The 22,782-nt window shown below is 41.7% G+C and overlaps 2 protein-coding genes across 3 annotated transcripts in view; one reads left to right on the top strand and one right to left on the bottom strand.

Moving 5' to 3' along the window:
* Positions 1-22,782, top strand: part of CLUAP1 (clusterin associated protein 1) — a 63,300-nt gene that overhangs the window by 34,393 nt on the left and 6,125 nt on the right. For both annotated transcript variants that reach the window (XM_070761000.1, XM_070761001.1), the window contains exons 9-10: positions 10,410-10,482; positions 21,416-21,523. In XM_070761000.1, the coding sequence (XP_070617101.1) occupies positions 10,410-10,482; positions 21,416-21,523 (181 nt within the window). The remainder of the gene's footprint in view (positions 1-10,409; positions 10,483-21,415; positions 21,524-22,782) is intronic.
* The window catches only part of NLRC3 (NLR family CARD domain containing 3), a 58,071-nt gene continuing 57,707 nt past the window's right edge, over positions 22,419-22,782 (bottom strand). Inside the window, exon 17 of the mRNA XM_070760997.1 lies at positions 22,419-22,485. Coding sequence (XP_070617098.1) covers positions 22,473-22,485 — 13 coding nt within the window. The 3' untranslated portion in view covers positions 22,419-22,472. The remainder of the gene's footprint in view (positions 22,486-22,782) is intronic.

Below are 22,782 nucleotides of genomic sequence, written 5' to 3'. Positions count from 1 at the left end.
TGTTTGAAGTTGTGTAGGGTTTCCTGCCAAAGCAAGGGGCTGGACTAGAAGACCTCCAAGGTCCCTTTCTACTCTGTTGTGGGTTTTTTTGTTTTTTGTTTTATCAATTTCTTTATTGAGTTTTCACATATAGTTCAAATCACACATTATTCTGTTTTACAGATTATAAACCATCTCTTTTAAAATTCTTACAATAAATTTTTACCTGTTACATTCCATTATATACATTATATTTCATACTTTTATATTCTAACATTTATTATATTCAATAACTGGTAAATAAAACTTTTTACAAGGTAGCTGTAGATTGTTTCCATTGTACTGTTGCTTCTTATTATATTGTTTCCATATTCTCTTTTGAACCCATTCATGCCATTTTTGCCATGTTCGTTTTGATTCCGTGATTTTGTTTCCCTTAATTGAGTTAGTGAGTTCGTCCATCTCCACGCATGTATATATCTTATCTATAATTAATTCTTCCGTTGGGGTCTGGTCATTTTTCCAGAGTTGTGCTATCGCAATTCTCGTTGCGGTGTTTATGTCTGTTGTTATTGTTGTTATGGATATTTGGTGGTTTGCCTTTTTTTTTGCCAGTTTAGCAAACACTTTTAGTAAACTTGGTGCAAAGAAAATAACATCCTCTCTGGTTTCTGTTTCTTGAGAGGATCAAGATACTTGGTTAAGTGTTTGTTTTCCTGGAGTGTTTTTAAGAATTTTTGTTATTCTTTTTCTCCTTGCCTGAGGGAGAAATGAATGTTTAAAAGGTGATGCAATTCTAATCTCTAAAACGCTTGGCAAATACAATGCTTTGTGTTCTTTGCTCTTATACCACAGCTGGTGAAATGGTGGATAGATTGCATTTTTAATTGGAAAAGAAAATCAAAGATTGAGCAAATATTTTGTCATCTATCTGAGACCCTCTGGATTACACACAACAAGCTTTTGAAAATTTTCTCTTCCCATTTATAAAGGCTAATGAAAAGAAATTGCATTCAGTATCTAAGTGTGTAATGAGGCCTATTATATTTTTTCTTCTCTGTCGATTTAAAAAAACAAGACAGTGGTACAGAATAGGACCGCAGTGATTCATTTAATAACTGTGGCAGGAAAGGTCATAAAATGGAGCAGCTTCTTCCTTTGGCAGCGACTGTCCTCCTCCTCTTCCTCCTCCTCCTCCCACCCAAATTCTGAAGTTTTATTTCTTCCCTAATGTGTTTGCACACATTATTTGCTTTTACATTGATTCCTATGGGGAAAATTGCTTCTACTTACAAACTTTTGTACTTAACCTGGTCACGAAACTAATTAAATTCTTAAGTAGAGGTACCACTGTACATGGCAAATTTCAAGTTTGTAGGCTTTACAGTTCTGGGGATTTCATGATTAATGTGTGAGTAGTTTTTGCTTTTTAATCACGAAATTTCCATAACTGTAAAACCTACAAACTTGAAACTTGGCATATATCTTCCTCTTGGCTTCTAAGTACTCGCTAAAAAGAGATTTCTCAAAATAACCATCAGATAATTAGTTATTTCTTATATTATTATTAACATGCTCTGAGTTAAATGTTCTACTCTCCCTCCCCCCTGAAAAGAACTCTGTTCCAACTGCCAGTGGGTGTGGCCAATGCGTGTTTCAACCGGCCTGAGGGCTGGTAGTTTAGACATTCTACATGCTAAAGAGCTCAGTTTCATAGTGAAGCACAGGTATCCAGCTACTAGTATACCATATAGGTTAAGAAGATAATTTTTGGGAGTCTTCAGATATGGCATCAACAAATGCCCCTTAATGTTGCATTGAAGGCTCTAATGCTCAACTCCATTTATTTATTTGTTTGTATGTTTGTTTGTTTATTAGATTTGTATGCCGCCCCTCTCCGCAGACTCGGGGCGGCTAACAACAGTAAAAAAACAATATGAACAAATCTAATATTAAAAGTAATGTAAAAAACCCCAATTTAAGAAACCAATCATACATACAGACATACCATGCATATATTTTATAAGCCTAGGGAGAAGGGAATATCACAGTTCCCCCATGCCTGATGACAGAGGTGGGTTTTAAGAAGCTTACGAAAGGCAAGGAGGGTGGGGGCAACTCTGATATTGGTTCCAGAGGGTCGGGGCCGCCACAGAGAAGGCTCTTCCCCTGGGTCCCGCCAAACGACATTGTTTAGTCGACGGGACCCAGAGAAGGCCAACTCTACCCCGCCCCAGCTCTACCCCAAATTAAGGAATTGCAGGTTTATTAAAAAGGGAGTTGCATTGAAGGCTCTATGTTAGAACCAGTGGAAACAATGCACATAAAATAAGATCTTCTAATTCCAGTGTTCCCAATTCTCACCCTAATGCCTCGTCAGCCTGTCCCAGATGCACAGATGCCACTTCTGATATGCGCGAAGACAACTAAGCTAGTAAGATTTCTTTGAGCCGGCTCTCAGAAGCCCCATCTGTGAAACTAAGTCCTCTATCAGAATTAATTGATAAACTTTTTCAAGCATTGCAAAACATCCCTGTGTATTTTTATCCCTATAAAACCTGTGCATTCAACCAACTCACCAAAGTAAACTAATGCACTTAGACTTTTAACGCTTGGGGAGAATAGCAAATGAGCTTTTATTGAATCATTACAATTCATACTTTTCACCAGCTCCAGAGAGAAAAGTAAGCAAATAAATAGGAGAACCTGTTGAAGTAATTTCGGATACAATGGAAACACACTCCGTTTAATTGGAGATGTCCCCGACTTAAAAGCTTTGCAAAGAGTGGGCCATTTAAGAAAAGGACTCATTATGAAGAAACGTACACATCGCAATCCCTTAACGATTCTTTTTAAAACAACAACAACCGACAACAGTGTGCGGTTTCCTGATCTCAGTTACCAACATTTACATCTTGTTCCCATCCCTGTTGACCTTCTCTCCCAGACATAAATTTTAATTTAAAACTCTTTGTGTCCGAGGATACATTATGTTCAAGCAACAACGACAACAAAGAAAAACTCTTGTGAATTGGAATTTGGCATTTCCATCTTATTCTTCTTCCCTGGACTCTGTGCTTGTCGTTGTTCAGTTGTTGCATAAGATTGATGCGTTTTGCCCTGGTATGTAAAATGAGGAAGGGTTGTGAAAACTAGAGGCCCTTCTGGATTGAACTGTGAGGATGCAAAGAGTATCTCTGGAGTGTGTAGGGGAAGGGAAGCCTACTAGGGCTTGCAGAGAAACAAGAAGTATCAGTTCCTCTGGCTGTCCTTATCTTTGACTCTTGATGAAAGTGCTAAGGATGTTTTAAGGATAGAATAGAATAGAGCTGGAAGGGACCTTGGAGGTCTTCTAGTCCAGTGTTTTTCAACCAGTGTGCCGTGGCACACTAGTGTGCCGTGAGACATGGTCAGGTGTGCCGTGAAGCTCAGAGAGAGAAAGAAAACAAGAGAGAGAGAAAGAAAGCAAGAGAGTGAGAGAAAGAAAGCAAGAGAGAGAAAGAGAGAAAGAAAGCAAGAGAGAGAGAAAAAGAAAATGAGAGAGAAAGAAAGAGAGAGAAAGAAAGAAAGCAAGAGAGAGAGAAAGAACAAGAGAGAGAAAGAAAGCAAGAGAGAGAGGAAAAGAGAGAGAAAGAAAGAAAGAGAGAGAAAGAGAGGGACGGAAGGTGGGAGAGAGAAAGACATAGAAGGAGAGAGGGAGGAAGAGAGCAAAAAAGAGAGGAAGGAAGGGAGAAAGAAAGAGGGATGGAGAGAGAGAAAAAAGAAGGGAGAGAAAGAGGGAGGGAGAGAGAAATACAGCAAAAGGGAGGAAGAGAGAGAAAAAAAATTTGTCCAAACTTTTTTTAGCCCCCCCCCCCCTTCAATGTGCCCCAGGGTTTTGTAAATGTAAAAAATGTGCCATGGCTCAAAAAAGGTTGAAAATCACTGCTCTAGTCTAACCCCTTGCTCAAGCAGGAGACCCTAGATCAGCGGTCCACAAACTTGGCAACTTTAAGACTTGTGGACTTCAACTCCCAGAAGTCCACAAGTCTTAAAGTTGCCAAGTTTAAAGACTTCTGCCCTGGTGATGAACCTATGGCACGTCTGCCGGAAGTGGCAGGCAGAGCCATTACCCATTGCTCTTCCAGTTTCCAGCACACGGTTGTGTGAATACACGCGTTTCCGTTTCGGCTACTCAATACTGAAAAGCTTTGCTTTTATTCCAGACATGTGGCTGTCCAGTCTCTTCTTAAAAACAACCAGGGATGAAATACCCACAACTTCTGGAGGGAAAGCTATTCCACTGGTTAATTGTCCTCACTATTAGGAAGTTTCTCCTTAATTCCAGGTTACTTCTCTCTCTTTGATTAGTTTCCAACCATTGTTTCTTAACTTTATTTTATTTTATTTATTTATTATTTAGATTTGTATGCCGCCCCTCTCCGCAGACTCGCGGCAGCTCGCAACAAAATAAAACAATTCATGACAAATCTAAATTATAGTTTAAAATATTTAAAAAACCCCATTTACTAAGCAAACACACATACAAACATACCATGCATAAATTGTATATGCCCGGGGGAGATGTCTCAGTTCCCCCATGCCTGATGACAAAAGTGGGTTTTCAGGAGCTTACAAAAGGCAAGGAGAGTAGGGGCAGTTCTAATCTCTGGGGGAAGTTGGTTCCAGAGAGTCGGGGCCGCCACAGAGAAGGCTCTTCCCCTGGGGCCCGCCAACTGACATTGTTTAGTTGACAGGACCCGGAGAAGGCCCACTATGTGGGACCTAATCGGTCGCTGGGATTCATGCAGCAGAAGGCGGTCTCGGAGATATTCTGGTCCAATGCCATGAAGGGCTTTAAAGGTCAAAACCAACACTTGCCTTCTGGAGCTTTGGAGAATAATTCGATCCCCTGCTCTCTGTGGCAGCTCTCAAATACTGGAATGCTGCTATCATGTCGCTGCTAGCCCTTCTTTTCTCTAGCCTAGCCATACCCAATTCCTGCAACTATATATTCTGGTCCCCAGGCCTTTAATGTTTAATTAAATGTTCTTTAATTAAAGAACATGCAGATTAAACGTTTGTGTTTAAGGAGGTTTAAGGAAGTTTTTTCCCCCTTGAGGAAGAAGACGGAAGTTTGCAAGCTTCTTGGATGAGAAGCAAATTTGTTTTTCTTCTTCCTAAAGAAAAATGAAATCCAGTTGCCTTTCGAAAAAGCACCTTCGAGATCTCAGTCACTTAATTTTGCCTGCTCAATCTTCCCAATTGTATTTGCCCACTTTTGACATAGTTAATATCAAGGATTGTAGAGTGAGTGGCAGTTTTCACCACCAACCTTAATGCCTCAGGATTGTCTCCTCTTCAGCATTTGTTTGTTTGTTTGTTTGTTTGTTTGTTTGTTTGTTTGTATGTATGTATGTATGTATGTATGTATGTATGTATGTATGTATGTATGTATGCCGCCCCTCTCCGCAGACTCGGGGCGGCTAACAACAGTAATAAAAAACATCATATAAATCCAATACTAAAACAACTAAAAAACCCTTATTGTAAAACCAAACATCCCTACAAACAAACATAACATGCATAAATTGTAAAGGCCTAGGGGAAAGAATATCTCAGTTCCCCCATGACTGATGGCAGAGGTGGGTTTTAAGGAGCTTTCAAAAGGCAAGGAGGGTGGGGGCAATTCTAATCTCCGGGGGGGAGTTGGTTCCAGAGGGCTGGGGCCGCCACAGAGAAGGCTTTTCCCCTGGACCCCGCCAAATGATATTGTTTTGTTGACGGGACCCGGAGAAGGCCCACTCAGTGGGACCTAACCGGTTGCTGGGATTCGTGCGGCAGAAGGCGGTCTCGTAGATACCCTGGTCTGGTGCCATGAAGGGCTTTATAGGTGATGACCAACACTTTGAATTGTGACCGGAAACTGATCGGCAACCAATGCAGACTGCGGAGTATTGGTGTTACATGGGCATTTTTGGGAAAGCCCATGATAGCTCTCGCAGCTGCATTTGGGGTTCGCCCAGCAAAGAGAAGCCCTTTTGGTGTCCTACTTAAGTCAGTAGGCTACAAACCAGGGAACCATTAGTTCTAGGTCCAATTTAGGTACAAGGATGACCTTAGGGCAGTCCCTCTGCTTCAGCCCTAGGAAGGAAAAGGCAATGAAACTTTTTTATTTATTTTATTTATTTATTTATTTATTTATTTATTTATTTATTTATTTATTTATTTATTTATTTGTCAATCAAGTATAGGATAGTAGTTTATATAAACATAACATAGAAAGTAATGATAAAAATAACAATAGGACAGTAGGACAGGGACGGTAGGCACAATGGTGCGCTTATGTGTGCCCCTTACAGACCTCTTAGAAAAGGAGAGAAGTCAACTGTAGACAATCCAAGGTTGAAGATTTTGGGGTTGGGGGAAGAAACAACAGAGTCAGGTAGTGAATTCCAGGCTTTGATCACTCTATTGCTGAAATCATATTTTCTGCAGTCTAGTTTGGAGCAATTTAGATTTAGTTTGAATCTATTACGTGCCCGTATGTTGTTGCGGTTGAAGGTGAAGTAGTCATTAACAGGAAGGACATTTCGGTATATGATTTTGTGAGCTATGATTAGATCAGTTCAGAGGCGACATAGTTGTAAATTGTCTAATTTCAGTATTTCAAGTCTGGTGGAATAAGGTATTTTGTTGCAGGAGGAGGAGTGAAGGACTCTTTTTGTGAAATATTTCTGGACACTCTCAGTTGTATCAATGTCTGATATGCAATGCGGGTTCCATACAGGTGAGCTGTATTCTAGAATTGGTCTGACAAATGTCAAGAAAAATGCAAGGACTTGTCCAGGAGGTCGGCAGGAGTCAACGAAGACTCAGAGACACACCCAGAGACAGAGCGAAAGGAAGGGGAACCACTCACTGCCATGGCTTATAACAGGGGTCCTCAAACCTGACAACTTTAAGACTTGTGGACTGGAAACATCTTTATTTTTCCATAACATTTGCATATGCGAGTTGAAGTCCACAAGTCTTAAAGTTGCCAAGTTTGAAGACTTCTGGCTTATAATATTGATTCTGAAGCTAACTTTAGTTGTGTCAAGTGGGGTTTTAAGGAGAAGGCCCACTTTTTGTAGAGCAGGAGGGTGGGGGATTGGACTAGATCAGTGTTTCCCAACCTTGGCAACTTGAAGACATTTGGACTTCAACTCCCAGAATTCTCCAGCCAGCGAATGCTGGTTGGGGAATTCTGGGAGTTGAAGTCCAGATATCTCCAAGTTGCCAAGGTTGGGAAACACTGGACTAGATGACCTCCTTTCCAACTCTGTTAATCTATAAGAAGCCATGGCTTCTGTAAATTGGAAGAACCGAACAAGGCAATGTGACTTTATGGATGTTTCCAACAGTGACTTAGAGGCACCAAGACACCACTGCAGACTCGCCAAAGTTGTGAAGGCAACTTTGCGGGAACCCTATGGGATAAATTAGATGCATTGCAGAGCTTTGGTGTTGCTCAACCTCATTAACTGGTGTTTTTGTCTGTTTATTCTGCAGCTGCCTTTGTTTTCAGCTTTTTAACCTTCCTTGGGAGATAGCTGTTCAAACTCTAGTCTAATTCAACTCCCAGAATCTGTATTCTCCTTTTATAATTTTCTGTAAAATGATTTATTACCTCAATGCTTCCAAAAGGTTTTTTTCTCCTTCCCCCCTCCTCAGCTTAAAGACTGAAGAGATGAGGTCTAGGATAATAAACAGGCTATTAATTAGTATATGATCAATAGAAATAAAGAGTATTTTCATCAACATACTGATTGCTAAAAATCCTTTAGCTGTATCGCCAGCTGGAAGCTGTCTGTGGTGCAAATTAAAGCAAGATCAAAATAAAAGGAAAATGGATAATATTCCTTACTACTACTACTGCAACTACTACTACTACTACTACTAATAATAATAATAATAATAATAATAATAATAATTATTATTATTATTATTATTATTATATATACACTAGTATACTAGTTCCTTATTAATATCTATTTCTTCCCACTTATAATCATGTTGCTTGTATCCCTTAATTTATATTGCTTTGTTTCCTAATATGATTTGATAGCTTATTAGTAACCTTGGCCATCACTAAGTGTTGTATCGTTTATTCTTGATGAATGCATTTTATTCTCCTTATGTATACTGAGAGTATAAACACCTAAGACAAATTCCTTGTGTGTACAATAAAGAATTCTATTCTATTCTATTCTATTCTACTCTATTCTATTCTATTGTAGCAATAGCACTTAGACTTTTATACTGTTTCATAATGCTTTACAGCCCTCTCTAAGTGGTTTGCAGGGTCAGCATATTGCTCCCAACAATCTGGGTTCTCATTTTACCCACCTCAGAGGGATGGAAGGCTGAGTCAACCTTGAGCCTGGTGAGATTTGAACAGGTGAACTATAGCCAGCAATCAGCAGAAACAACTTGCAGTACTGCACTCTAACCACTACACCACCAAGGCTCAATAGCCTCACCAAGGCTATTCTATTCTATTCCCCATTCCATTTCATTCTATTATTCTATTCTCCATTCCATTCCACTGCACTCCACTCTCCTCTCCACCCCACCCCATTCTACTCTACTGTACTCTATAATTTACAGCAGAAACAACCTGGATGGTTCTTTTTTTTCCTCCCATACCTGGATCATTTCTGCCTAGAGCTTGAAATTTGGGTTGTTAATTCTACAAGTTGTGATCCCATCACTTTGCAGGACATTAGGTTGGAAGTGGGGAGATGCTTGTGCTGACAAATTTCAGGATATTTGTCTGCCCCCCCCCAAGCAAAAATGGACTTGCAAAGGCAAATGCCTGTGATGTGTGGAGCAGAGAACACACCGTTCCACTCGGCTTTTGTGCATCACATTTGTTTATTTGCAAATCGTCGCCATGCCATCGCAGATCAAAAGCTTAAACCGTGGGAACTATAGATCTGTTTTTCTTTAAATCACAGCTTAATGTGAGTGCAATTGAGTCAAACATCCCCGTTATGATAATGTTATATGGTCAACCTGTCAGGCAAAACAACACAGCCTCCTCTAAACCTTTTGCTAGGATCACATACCAAACCTCTGTAAAGCACAGAGAAGCAGTTGCAGCCTTAAAATTTTCAATTATTCCTGGCAAAAACTCCTTGAATTTTCCCTGTAAACCTCCATTCAGATAACCAGAAAATGTGGCATTTTACAGCCAGGTAGGTTTCTTTTGCTTGCAGGAAAGATAAATTGGATTGTCAATTCAGTCTCCCATTTCTCAGCCTAAGAGCTTACTTAGGTATTATACAGAAGCTAATAGACATTAAAGAATCCATCTGTTTCAAACCGTACATATGCTGCAAGGTGAATTTAATTAGTGATCAAAGATGAACAAGAGAAAACAGGGGCATATAAGTGGTTTTTAAAAGTTTGTTTTTCAGACAAGACGGGTAATTTTTTTAATGGGCTTCTACTCCAGGAGACTTACGAGACATAAGAGGAAAGGGGACTATTTATTTATTCGATTTATTTATTCAATTTTTATGCCTCCCTTCTCCTTAGACTCAGGGTGGCTTACAACATGTTAGCAATAGCACTTTTTAACAGAGCCAGCATATTGCTCTCATAATCTGGGTCCTCATTTTACCCACCTTGGAAGGATGGAAGGCTGAGTCAACCTAGCCTAGTGAAGAGAAGGATTAAGGGCAGGGGCGGATTGGTCCGGGTTCACCCAGGTTCACACAATACTTTAACAAAGATTCTGCATGGTTCAGCGAACCCCCAAATCCCAGTCCTGAATTCCCCCCCCCCCACCCCTCCTATTAAACATATCCCTTCCCTTTGAATGTTGGTGGTTACACTGGTTGGTTAATCACAAAGGCAAGGGAATTGTGGTACTCTAGCTACAAAGATAAAAAGTTTTCTCAGATATCCCTGGAATAATAAAAATGGCATTTAATTATCTCTCTAGATTCTGAATATTTTTCCCCTTCTTCTAAGGCTTAGCTAACATACTGTACTTTTCTCACTACATTTTAAAAAAATATTCTTTTATATGGTAGAAACTGAGACCGTATACTACAGTGTTGGCGAACCTTTTTGGCACTGCATGTGCATGTGAAGACCAGCTGGCTGGTGCACATGGTTTTCCTGGTTTTCCAGTTTCTGGTGTGCATGTGTTCATGAAGACCAGTTGACCAGCGCACCAGAACCCAAAAGGGAAATAGGTGACAGCTCGCATGCCCGGAGAAATGGTTCTGTGTGCCACCACTTCCAGCATGCATGCTATAGGTTCCCCATCACTGGCATATCAGTTCTCAATTTCTGGAACTAAACTATCTTTCAGAAGCCTTTTCTCACATCCTGGCTGTCTCCTAAGCCGAGAGATTCTCCAGCAGTGACCATCCTGATTTGATTTTCCCTTACAGGAAGCAGAAAACACCCTGCGGCTGATGCAGAATAAGCTGAAGGAGGAAGAGAAACGTTTGCTGAAGAGCGGAAGTAAGTTACTTTTTTCATGCAGCGGGGTAGTCCTGTGTGGGCTTTGTCGACATCCAGTTTTGAATAAATGGGTAAAACCGAAACAGCCCAATTGAATTGACCTTGGAGGCGCAACACACCAAGAAACATGTTCAGCTACTTCCAAGTAGTTTCTTTATTGCTGGCAGACAGACAGACTCTTGCCAGACTAAAACTATCTGCATAACTGTTGTGGTTCAGGTCAGCTCCCGTGGCTGCTGATTTTGATGCAGAGGAGTGGGGGCCGTCTGTTCACAGAAGACCAGTCTGGCTGCAGGACGAATCAGACAGTGAACCAGAAGCAGAGACAGGGAGCAGGAAGGGACTGGAGAGACAGAGAGGAGAATGGATTCAGTCCAGTGTTCCCTCTAATTTTTTGGGGGGGTGGGCGGAAATGTATAGTGTCTGAGCGGCAGTCCCTTCGGGACTGGGCGGCACAGAAATATCAAATAAACAAACAAACAAACAAACAAACAAACAAATAAAAAACCCACCCTGTTTTGCCTCAGAGAATTTCAAAATAAAATACTGTACTGTGTGTCTATAACAGTGAGCTCATAATAGGGCAACTCTATCAATATCAAAATGCCACTTAAATAGTTGAGCTAGTTTCAAACTAGATTTTGATTTTCTTTCTCTCTTCCTTACTCCCATTCTTTTTCTTTCTCTTTTCCTTCCTCTCTTTTTTCTATCTGTTTCTCTCTCTTCCTCTCTCTCTCCTTCCCTCTCACTCTTTCCCTCTCGGCTTCTGGGCAGGTTTGGAAAACTCTGAGTTGATGATGATTTTTAAGTGAGCGATTGCTCACTGCTCAGCTTAGAGGGAACTATGATTCAGTCAGCTCTCCAGCCAGAGGTTCATCTAAATCAGAAGGGAAAGAGTTAATGAGTAATCCTATTCTGAATGCTCGGCTCTGGAGAATGCTGGGAAGATAAGAGCAACTGCGCAAACTCAGAAACAAATTATAGGGCACAGGTGATAAGACTTAATGATGCTGCTGCAACCTTGAAAAAAGGGGAGGGTTGGAGAGATCTGTGTGGGAGATTATCGTTCAGCTTTGGAGAGCTTTGATGCAGCGTGGTTTTGTTTTGGCCTGTGACATTCTGACATTCCATTCTGATAATTACATGTACATGTCAAGTGATATACAAACATCCAATAACATAACTTTAAACATGACATATCTTTGAGTCCTTCCTTTCCCCAGATATCACAAACCAATTTCCTTGAATAATTTCCTTTGAGCAAATGTTTGTCACACCTAATTTCTCTGGAGCCTTCAGCCTTATCACAACCAATCTCCTTTGATCACAGTCTCGTCCTGTTTTGCTTCAGGCAATGTAAATTTCCCCTTTTGATCGTATAACGTCCTGTTTGGAGTGATGTATACTTGTTTATCAGTGAGATGTTTATTGAACCCTTTTATGGTCAGTTGTCTTCCTGTTGCAAATTTCACCAGGAATACAGACTAAGGAAGTTAATTCCGTCCTATCCTGGCTGTAATAAAATCAGGGTAAGCAGAGCATTTTTATGCTAGAGGTCCAGATATATATAATATGATATATTCCTATTCTAACATTCATGCTACACTGCAACACTCCTTGGGTCCCAGAAGCACTCTGCAGTGCTCTGCACATCCCGTTTTGGCCAAAAATGGATTCATTTTTGGACTCCCAAGGCCTCTGCATATTGCATTTTTGCCCTCACGGGCCCCCAGAAGCACTCTAACCCTAACCATTTAAGAAATCCAGGTTTATTTATAGAGAGTTCACCCACGTTGCTATTCACACAAAGTTTATCAAGTCCTGAACATATGTGATCTAAAAGACCACAGTGAAAAGCTGCGTCTGTTAATTCTCATTCATTCCCTCAATCTTTCATTTGATTTATTTCCTGCAAGGGACAGTTTAAAATCTGGAAGGAAAAAACCAAACCCCAGATAATCTTCTTTCTTCCTCGTCACCCCCTTGATCAAATCTGTCTATCCCTTTGAGCAGGATAGAATTAAGCTGGATGTTGAAATACATAACAATATAAATTATTAACATAATAACTTTTGACTGGAAAAATTAGTGATAGATTGGAATAATTTATTTTGGAGCTTCTGCCAACCGTTTTGACTCAAATAAGACGTCAGCAAAGGCCCTGTGGATGAATGAATCACCTGGGCAGTTTTAATATTTGCCAAACAGAGTTAACTTGAGCTGAGCAGAAGTTCTCTGGGGGCTCAATTATGGAAATTAAGCTGTATATTATCATGCTTGTTGATTTTCCATTGGCTTGTAGCTTTCCCTCTGTTCCACTCCGTTTTTTCCTATGGTGCAGAAACGAAAGTTTCTACACTGATATTATCAAGATATTCACTGATAATATCAAGATATTCACTGATATTTAAGTCAGTGAAGGGCTTCTCTTTTTACCTGCTACCGGAGCTCCCCCCGAAGCTGTCGCAAGTGTGCGGGCGCCCATCCGTCATGCGCGCCCATCAGCATGAGATTTGGCATCTGCACAAAAAAATAGGTGAAAATAGCCAAACTCTCGCTCTCGCGCATGTCCTTGTGCCGTGATGCACAGAAGCCAAATCTCACATGGGGGCACATTGGGGGCACACAGCTGCGCATGCATCCAGGATTTTCCTACCGGAGCCGCGTACATGAAAGCGCCGGCTGCTGCCCGTCGATGCCTGAAGTGCTGCTTTATACTGCAGTGGCGGGAGCACACTGTGTCCATGTTTGATCATCATGATACAAAACAGATGTTGAGACTCTGGAAAGAGTGCAGAGAAGAGCACCAAAGATGATCAGGGGACTGGAGAATAAAAGATACGATGAATGGTCGGGGGGGTGTTGGGTAACCTAATGAAGAGAAGGATTAGGGATGACGTGAGTCTTCCAATATTAGAGGGACTATCAGAGAGAAGAGTGGGGTCAACCCAGTGATGGGCTCCTACGATCAGATACATGGTACCGGTAGCAAAATTTGGAGTTCCACCCCAGAGCACTCAATTTGCACTGAAAGATGTTGAAACAAAATGCATAAGCCACACCCACGGTGTGGTAGTAAAAATTTTGGTAGCCCATCACTGGGTCAACCTATTCTCCAAAGCACTTGAGGGCAGAAAAGAAGCAACTTAATATTAACTTAACTTAATATTAACCGCTCCAAACTTGACTGTAAAAAATATGACTTCAGTAACCGAGTTGTTGAAGCGTGGAACTCATTACCGGACTCCATAGTGTCATCCCCAAACCCCCAACACTTTACCCTTAGATTATCTACGGTTGACCTATCCAGATTCCTAAGAGGTCAGTAAGGGGCGAGTACAAGTGCACTAGAGTGCCTTCCGTCCCCTGTCCTATTGCTCTCCTATATCTCCTATTCCTTTCTCCTATTCCTATATCTCTTCTTCTATTCTTTCATTGATATGTTCTATTACTATATCTTCTTTTCTATTCTTTCATAGATATATTTTACTATGAGTATCTCCTCTATAACCTTCATCATGTATTTTACTCTGTGTGTGTGTGTGTGTATATATATGTATGTTTTCGTATATTTACAGCAGCACGAAGCTTATAACTTCAGCCTGATGATGGTGAATGTGATTTCACCGAAACGTCGCATAGACACTCAAAATATTACACGGGGCAAAACCCGAACTCAGAACAATCTATACCCACTAAAACTCTCATTGTGTATTGGACAAAAGAAATAAATAAAAATAAAATAAAATAAAAGCTTATGAAGGAGAGATCCAATCTCTAACTTGTCCCTTAATTACACAGATTGCGATGCTCATCAAGGTCTTTTGTAACAACTTTTATTCATAACACTTTTCATCCAAATTATCAAAATATCCTCTCATTTCCAGCTAAGTTCATTTGTTCTCAGCAATTCTGCATTCCAATCTCACTTCTACTGTAATGGCTCCCGGAGCCATGCCAAAGACTAATTCATTAGTGTCCCAGATAGATAACATTCCTTATACATCACAAGCTCTGACAGCTTCCCCAAAACACTCATGTACCTTACATCTCCTGCCCCAGTTCACAGCTCTTTTAAGCTAGAAGCAGTGTTTTCTGAGAAACTCCATCAAAGCACTCTGGAAGAAGCAGCTTTACAAGAATAGTTGCGCCCCACAAGGAATTTACCCAGACTCCCATTCTTTTATAGTTCTAGTGATGAAACAGCCCTCTAAAGCAGGGGTCCCCAACCACCGGGCCGTGGACCAGTACCGGGCCGCGGGGCATGTTGCACCGGTCCGTGGAGTCAGCAGCTGCTGGCCCTCATGCCGCCACTCCCTCCCTCCAGCGCTTCGCCTCCCGCCGGGCAAGAGGCCTCGGGAGGCAGGTTCTGCCGGCCACAGGACGATGGACGGGACAGAGGGGCGGGAAGGACCGAGAGGCTCAAGCCTCTTTTGGCTTCTGCTGCGGGGCGCTTTTGTGTTTTTGGCTGGGGGGAGGCAGGAGGGCCAGCCTGACCCCCTGTCTCCAGCGCTTAGCCCCCGCTGGGCAAGAGGGCTTAGGAGGCAGGTTCTGCCGGCCACAGGGCGATGGCGGGAAAGAGGGGCGGGGAGGACCAGCACCCCCATACTTAATCCCGCCCCCAACCACACCCCTTTCCGCCCCCACCGGGCCATAGAAAAATTGTCTTGCTGAAACTGGTCCCTGGTGGAAAAAACGTTGGGGACCACTGCTCTAAACTACACATAGTACAGACTCATTTCTTTTCCCATACAATTTCTGCTGTCTGATATAGAATTGTCTAAATCTAGGGTCCAACAAAGGTTCATTTTCCAGAAGATCTCTCTCCTCCTCTGATTCAGAAATAGTCTGCCTTGACCCATCTTCACTTTCTGCCTCGTCTGGCAAGGCCATGGGGTCAGAGCACCCAGGTGGCCCTGTTTCTTCCTCATCCTCCTCATCCGACATTATCAAAGTTGATCTAAGCTCACTCACAACAGAACTAAGGCTACATTTCCTGACAATGAAAAATTGGCTGGTCAGTTAAATGGCTTGCCTCCAGTAGTTGTGGATGCTCCATCACTGGAGACGGAGTGGCTGTGGGTTCTGCCTCCCAAGGACAATTCCATCTGTCCGTCCATAACCCTGGGGGGGGAATTACTGACCCCCTCAGAGAGGGTCCGCAACTTGGGCGTCCTCCTCGACCCACAGCTCACATTAGAGAAACATCTTTCAGCTGTGGCAAGGGGGGCATTTGCCCAGGTTCGCCTGGTGCACCAGTTGCGGCCCTATCTGGACCGGGACTCACTGCTCACAGTCACTCATGCCCTCATCACCTTGAGGTTCGACTACTGTAACGCTCTCTACATGGGGCTACCTTTGAAAAGTGTTCGGAAACTTCAGATCGTGCAGAATGCAGCTGCGAGAGCAATTATGGGCTTTCCTAAGTATGCCCATGTTACACCAACACTCCGCAGTCTGCATTGGTTGCCGATCAATTTCCGGTCACAATTCAAAGTGTTGGTTATGACCTATAAAGCCCTTCATGGCACCGGACCAGAATATATCCGGGACCGCCTTCTGCTGCACGAATCCCAGCTACCGATTAGGTCCCACAGAGTTGGCCTTCTCCGGGTCCCGTCGACTAAACAATGTCATTTGGCGGGACCCAGGAGAAGAGCCATCTCTGTGGCGGCCCCGGCCCTCTGGAACCAGCTCCCCCCAGATATCAGAGTTGCCCCCACCCTCCTTGCCTTTCGCAAGCTCCTTAAAACCCACCTCTGTCGTCAGGCATGGGGGAATTGAATTTTTTTCCCCCTTCCCCCTAGGCTTATAGAATTTATACATGGTATGCTTGTTTGTATGATTGGTCTCTTAAATTGGGGTTTTTTAGATTGCTTTTTAATATTGGATTTGTTACATTGTTTTCTTTATTGTTGTTAGCCGCCCCGAGTCTTCAGAGAGGGGCGGCATACAAATCTAATAAAACTAAACTAAACTAAACTAAACTTTTAAGAAGAGACTGAACAGTCATTTGGATTAGAAGCCCTCCAAGATCCCTTTCAAATCTATTCTGTTCTGTTTTGCTCTATTCTATTCCTGATTCCATTTTCTTTTCTACTCTACTCTAATATTTGACCTATATCAGGGGTGTCCAACTTTGGCAAATCATCTATTGCAAATATGCAAGCATCTACCAAGTGAAGCTTCTTCATGTCTTAACTAAAGGTTTGAGGAAATATCCTTGAATTTGCAGATGAATTCATAGCTTCCTTCTTCGGAGCTGAGCTCTTCCCCATTTCTTACCCCTCTTGCTTTCTTTGTGACCATTTCGGGTAGGTGCAGAAAGTGTCTGCTTAATTTACTTACATTTCTGGTGGGAAAATGTGTTAAATCCTAAATGAAGAGTGCTAACAGGCATAGGGGAGACGCGGCAGACAGAGGACACATTCAGAGTTTTTGCATTTTAAGAATGTTTGGCAGATTTCATCCCCATCGCCTTAGACTAACAGTCAAAAATGAGCATTTGCCTAAGGCCACGAAATATGTTTCTGAGTGAAGAACGAAGGAAACCAGGCACATCAAGTGCCGGATTTGAAATTTTCCCTTGATGCAATCATTATCTCGGCTCCCGCACAGCTCCTTCTTATCATAGACATCCTTCAGGTTGTTTATATGTTAGCAGAATGCCGTAAGGATCGGAGCAGGGGGTTGAGTTCCAGAGTTGGCCATTCAAAGGAACGTCTCGCAGATTTGGTGAAGAAATATTTGAAGTTCCAGGAAAGAGCAGCATTGGAGTTCCAAGGCACCACCATCCGAAGAAACGTGTTCTTCTGGGACATAAAGAATAGAATTCTTTTTTTTTTAAATAAGTTTTTATTCACAAATAGAAAAACAATACAATTCAAAAAGAATAGTAAACGACTATTACAAACATGTAATTAAGAGAGAAAAAAGAAAGGGTAAAGAGAAGAAAAAAGGAAAAACCTAGCAAAAGAAAAGAAAGAGAAACAAGAAAGATGGACAGAGAGAGAAAAAGAGAAAAGAAAATAGAAGAAAAAGAAAATAGAAAAAGAAAGGAAAATGGTTACATAGTATGTCATTTCCATTTTGTTTGCATTCCTGGTGAATCAAAAAGCAAACTACAGTGATACCTTGTCTTACAAACATAATTGGTTCCGGGATGAGGTTCTTAAGGTGAAAAGTTTGTAAGACGAAACAGTCTTTCCCATAGGAATCAATGGAAAAGCGATTAATGCGTGCAAGCCCAAAATCCACCCCTTTTGCCAGCCGAAGCTCCCGTTTTTGCACTGCTAGGATTCCCCTGAGGCTCCCCTCCATAGGAAACCCCACCTTCAGACTTCTGTGTTTTTGCGATGCTGCAGGGGAATCCCAGCAGGAGAATCCCAGCATTGCAAAAACAAGCACTTCGCTGGCAACGGAAGTCCGGAGGCGGGGCATCCCAGCAGCGGCGGTGGGTTTGTAAGATGAAAATAGTTTGTAAGAAGAGGCAAAAAAATCTTAAACCCCGGGTTTGTATCTCGAAAAGTTTGTATGACGAGGCGTTTGTAAGACGAGGTATCACTGTATATATCTCCTTATTGCTTTTTCTAATCCATATATCAATTGTTTACATTTGTATTGTGTTATTTATAGTTATCAATTACATCCATATATTATTTACTTGTTTATTAGTTATTTCTTCTGGTTTCAAGCCATTCATAAAGATTTTCCCAAATTGTGTAAAAGTCTTTCTCTTGTTTATTTTGTAGTTCAAAAGTGAGCCTGGACATTTCAGTGCAATCCATGAGTTTGTTTATAATCATATTATATGTTGGGAGGTTATTATCTTTCCACATTTATGCATAGGCTAATCTCGCTGCAGTTATTATATGGATGATCGGGTAGTATTTTGATTTTACGTATTGCCCTCTAACAAGCCCAAGAACAGTGTTTCCCAGCCTTGGCAACTTGGAGATATTTGGACTTCAACTCCCAGAATTCCCCAGCCAGCAAATGCTGGCTGGGGAATTCTGGAAGTTGAAGTCCAGATATCTTCAAGTTGCCAAGGTTTGGAAACACTGCCCCAGAAGATAGGTCTCTGGTTTTAATTCTAAATTGAATTGCAGTATATCTTTTATCCATCCTTTAATTTTCAGCAAGTGGCTGAAAAGAATAGAATTCTTTATTGGGCAAGTGTGGTTGGACACACAAGGAATTTGTCTTTGGTGCATAAGCTCTCAGTGGACATAAAGCTATAAGTGATAAATCATAATCATGGTCATCATAAAAATACATTCATCACAAATCATAAGATATAACACTTAGTGATCATCATAGGATATTAAATAAGCAATCCACAGAAATCATATCAGGAAACTAAATTAAACAATATAAATTGTAAAGACACCAGCAACAAAGTTATAGCCATACGTAAAAAAGAAAAGATAAGAAGAAAAATAGTAATACTGCCTTGCTAAACAGTTTGACAGTGTTATGGGAATTAGTTGTTTAACAGTCTGCTTGTGCAGAAGCAAACAAAACAGCGAAAATCTCTGAAATCTTCCTTGCATGAGCATCTTCACACAAAATTTTGCTTTCTGTGCATGCACAGAAGCCAAATTTCACGCGGGGTGCATGTGTGCGCATCGGGGACATGCAGCTGCATGCGTATCCCAAAAATTGCTACCGGAGCAAAGCACCTGACTGATCCTTGGGCTGAAGACCTCTTGTTTTGTAGCCGCATTTCTTAACAAAATATCTGTTTTTTGGGGGGGGGGGGGTATTTTTAAGAAAGACTGAGTCTGCTTTGTGTCTTTAAAAGCAGGTTTCCTCTAGGGGGGAGAGCCTCCCCCATTCTGAAATAAAACATTTTGGGGCACGAATCCCAGCAACCGGTTAGGTCCCACAGAGTTGGCCTTCTCCGGGTCCCGTCGACTAAGTGGGACCCAGGAGAAGAGCCATCTCTGTGGCGGCCCCGACCCTCTGGAACCAGCTCCCCCCAGATATCAGAGTTGCCCCCACCCTCCTTACCTTTCACAAGCTCCTTAAAACCCACCTCTGTCGTCAGGCATGGGGGAATTGAAATTACCCTTCCCCCTAGGCTTATAGAATTTATACATGATATGCTTGTATGTATGAGTGGTTCTTTAAATTGGGGTTTTTTAGATTGTTTTTAATATTAGATTTGTTTACATTGTCTTTTTATATTGTTGTTAGGCGCCCCGAGTCTTCGGAGAGGGGCGGCATACAAATCTAATTAATAAATACATACTTACTTACTTACTTACTTACTTACTTACTTACTTACTTACTTACTTACTTACTTACTTACTTACTTACTTACATGAATGAATGAATGAATGAATGAATGAATGAAAACCTGGTGATGAATAACCTTCTTCATGCAATAGGCGATGGCTAGTGGTTCATCAGGTCCCCTTAGGATGCTTTGAGAAGGGCAAGAAAATTGATAGCATCGCTTGTTTGCAAGGGAGGGAGGAGCAGCAATGGCTGGGGAGCTGCTTGGCTCTTTCCCGGGGGGTTTCTTGGCAGGCCAGACTGAGCCCAAATGCCAGTGGTTAGATTTGTGTGAATGTGAATCGGCCGAATGAGACGACATAGGTCAGTTGACAGCAAATGCATCTGGGGTTTATCAAGCCTGACCTTCTGTGTTTGTGATGAATAACCAGCTGGCAGGCAGGAAGATGGCACGGTCTGCGCCAACTCTTTGTAAACACAATCAGTGCAAGATAGCATGTGAAAAATGCCCAGCGTGATCTCACTCGGCCTGAGACAGACAGGACAATTTGTCTGACATGTTCGTCACGTGGAAAGAGAGAGGGGGGGAGGAATCAAAAATACCCCCAAAAAGGAATACACAACATTACTCAAAAGTTTTAAAGGGAGAGCGAATTCAAACTTCAGGGTTGTGGTTGTTTTCCTACTAGGAACTGTTCTAGAACAAACGAATTAAAAATATCATTGTAGGAGATGATGAGGCTGAGCATGAGGAAGGGGTCAAATGCATCATCGGTCTCAAGTCCTTTCACGCCCACACGACATTTAATTCCAGCCCACCTTGAATTCCCTAGCCTCATATCTACTGCCAGTTTGTTTTGAACTGTCTGGGTTTGTTGATTTTCCCGTTTGACAATCGCAGCTTAATAAGATGATGATGATGATGATAATGATGATGATGATGATGATGATGATTCTTCTCCTCCTCCTCCTCCTCCTCCTCCTCTTCTTCTCCTCCTCCTCCTCCCACCCTCTCCTCCTCCTCCTCCTCTTCTTCTCCTCCTCCTCCTCCCACCCTCTCCTCCTCCTCCTCCTCTTCTTCTTCTACTTCTACTTCTCCTTTTCCTCCTCTTCCTCCCCCCTCCTCCTCCTCCTCCTCTTCTTCTCCTCCTCCTCCTCCCCCCATCTCCTCCTCCTCTTCCTCCTCCTCTTCTTCTTCTTCCTCCTCCTCTGACTAGTCTGACATGATTTGCCTTCAGTAAAGCCAGGCTGGTTTTGGTCCAATAGGTAATTGGCTTTCAGGTGCTGATTTATCCTCTTTTTGAGTAGAGTCTCCATGATTTTAACTATAACTGATGTCAAGCTAACTGGCCTGTAGTCACCAGTTTCTTCTCTACTGCCCTTCTTGTGGATAGGCACAAGACATGAAGCTCCCACAACTTCCCAAGGCAGCTTCTTTTCCATGAGTTGATTGTTCTCACTGTCAGGAAATTTCTCCTGCTTTCCAGGTGCAATCCCTCCTTGATCAGTTTTCACCCATTATTCCTTGCCTGGATTTCGGGTGCCTTGACCCCTTCCTCTCTGTGGCAGCCCCTCAGATATTGGAAGACTGGTGTCATGTCTCCCCTGGTCCTTCTCTTCACTAAACTGTGCCCGGTTGCTGCAACCGTCCATCGTATGTTTTGAACTTAAAGGGATTCTCGTTTTTACTCAGGTCACGATGACTCAGACATGGAGATCCACGAGGACGAGGGATCTGACAGCGACCTGGAAGACCGACAGCTGATCAAGCAACACACAGCCATGGAGATGCTGATGCATGGTGGGTCGATCTCTTCCTCTTTCTTCTTCCCAAACTGCGTAGCCTATCCCCGTGACCATGCAAATGAGAAAAATGGCTTTTGACCGATGAAGCGATGTCAGCTTGAATCCAGGTGAAATCCAAAAGAAAGAGAATTTACAGGGATTCAAGATGTGTGCTTTGCTGTTCGCCCTTTGAGATGAGCCAGGAAAGCAAGCTCCACAAGAAATATCATAAACTCTTTATTTATTACTATATAGGCCACGATCAGTATTTGGAAAGGCTGACCTTTTCTTGTTCAGTAGAAGAGAATACAGTGGTACCTCGGCATACGAGTTTAATTCGTGCCAGAGCCGAGCTCGTATGTCGATCAATTCGCATCTCGAACAAATGCATTTAGATTTTGCTTTTCGCACCGAGATAACTGGAAACATGGTGTTCTTGCGCCACCTAGTGGACGCTCGGCTCGTATCCCGAATTTGAGCTCGGGTGTCGAACAGAAATTTTGCTCGCGTCTTGGCTCGTAACTTGGAATACTCGCATGTGGAGTAGCTCATATCTAGAGGTACTACTGTATATAATATGTCACAGAAGTGAGTACAAAAATGGAGAAACATCCCTGCAAAATGTATGGGATGCTGCTAAAGGGGTGCACTGACTTTCGTTGCCAGCAGTTTAGACATTAATGGCTGCGTGTTGCATTATTTTGAGGAGATGGCACATTTACACTGTCATACTCACTACTTTACATTGTAGCCAAGTGTCATTTCTTCAGTGTTGTCACATGAAAAGATATACAGGGTGTCCCCAAAAAATGTATACACATTTTAAATAATTATAAACTTGGTGTTTATTATAATTTTATTATTTCAAAAACGTGAAAATATTTACAAGTATCATTTTATTGTTTTTTTATTGTTTTATTGTTTTTATTTGTTTTCGAAGTTTAGTCTGGCTGTCATTATTGTATTCAGGGATTGAATCTGCAATATAAAAACAAACAGTTTAATTATTGGCTATTTACAATTAGTTAAAATTAGTTAAAATGCAGAAAAATAAAATAAAATGATACTTGTAAATATTTTTACATTTTTAAAATAATAAAATTATAATAAATACCAACTTTACAATTATTTAAAATGTGTATACATTTTTTGGGGGACACCCTGTACTTAAATACTTACAAAATTTATTTATTTATTTATTTATTCATTCATTCATTCATTCATTCATTCATTCATTCAATTTTTATGCCGCCCTTCTCCTTAGACTGAGGGCGG

The sequence above is a fragment of the Erythrolamprus reginae genome, chromosome 9 (assembly GCF_031021105.1).
Source record: "Erythrolamprus reginae isolate rEryReg1 chromosome 9, rEryReg1.hap1, whole genome shotgun sequence".
Taxonomy (NCBI): Eukaryota; Metazoa; Chordata; class Lepidosauria; order Squamata; family Dipsadidae; genus Erythrolamprus; species Erythrolamprus reginae.
The sequence above is the reverse complement of the archived record's forward strand: the minus strand, read 5'-3'. Positions and strand labels throughout refer to the sequence as shown.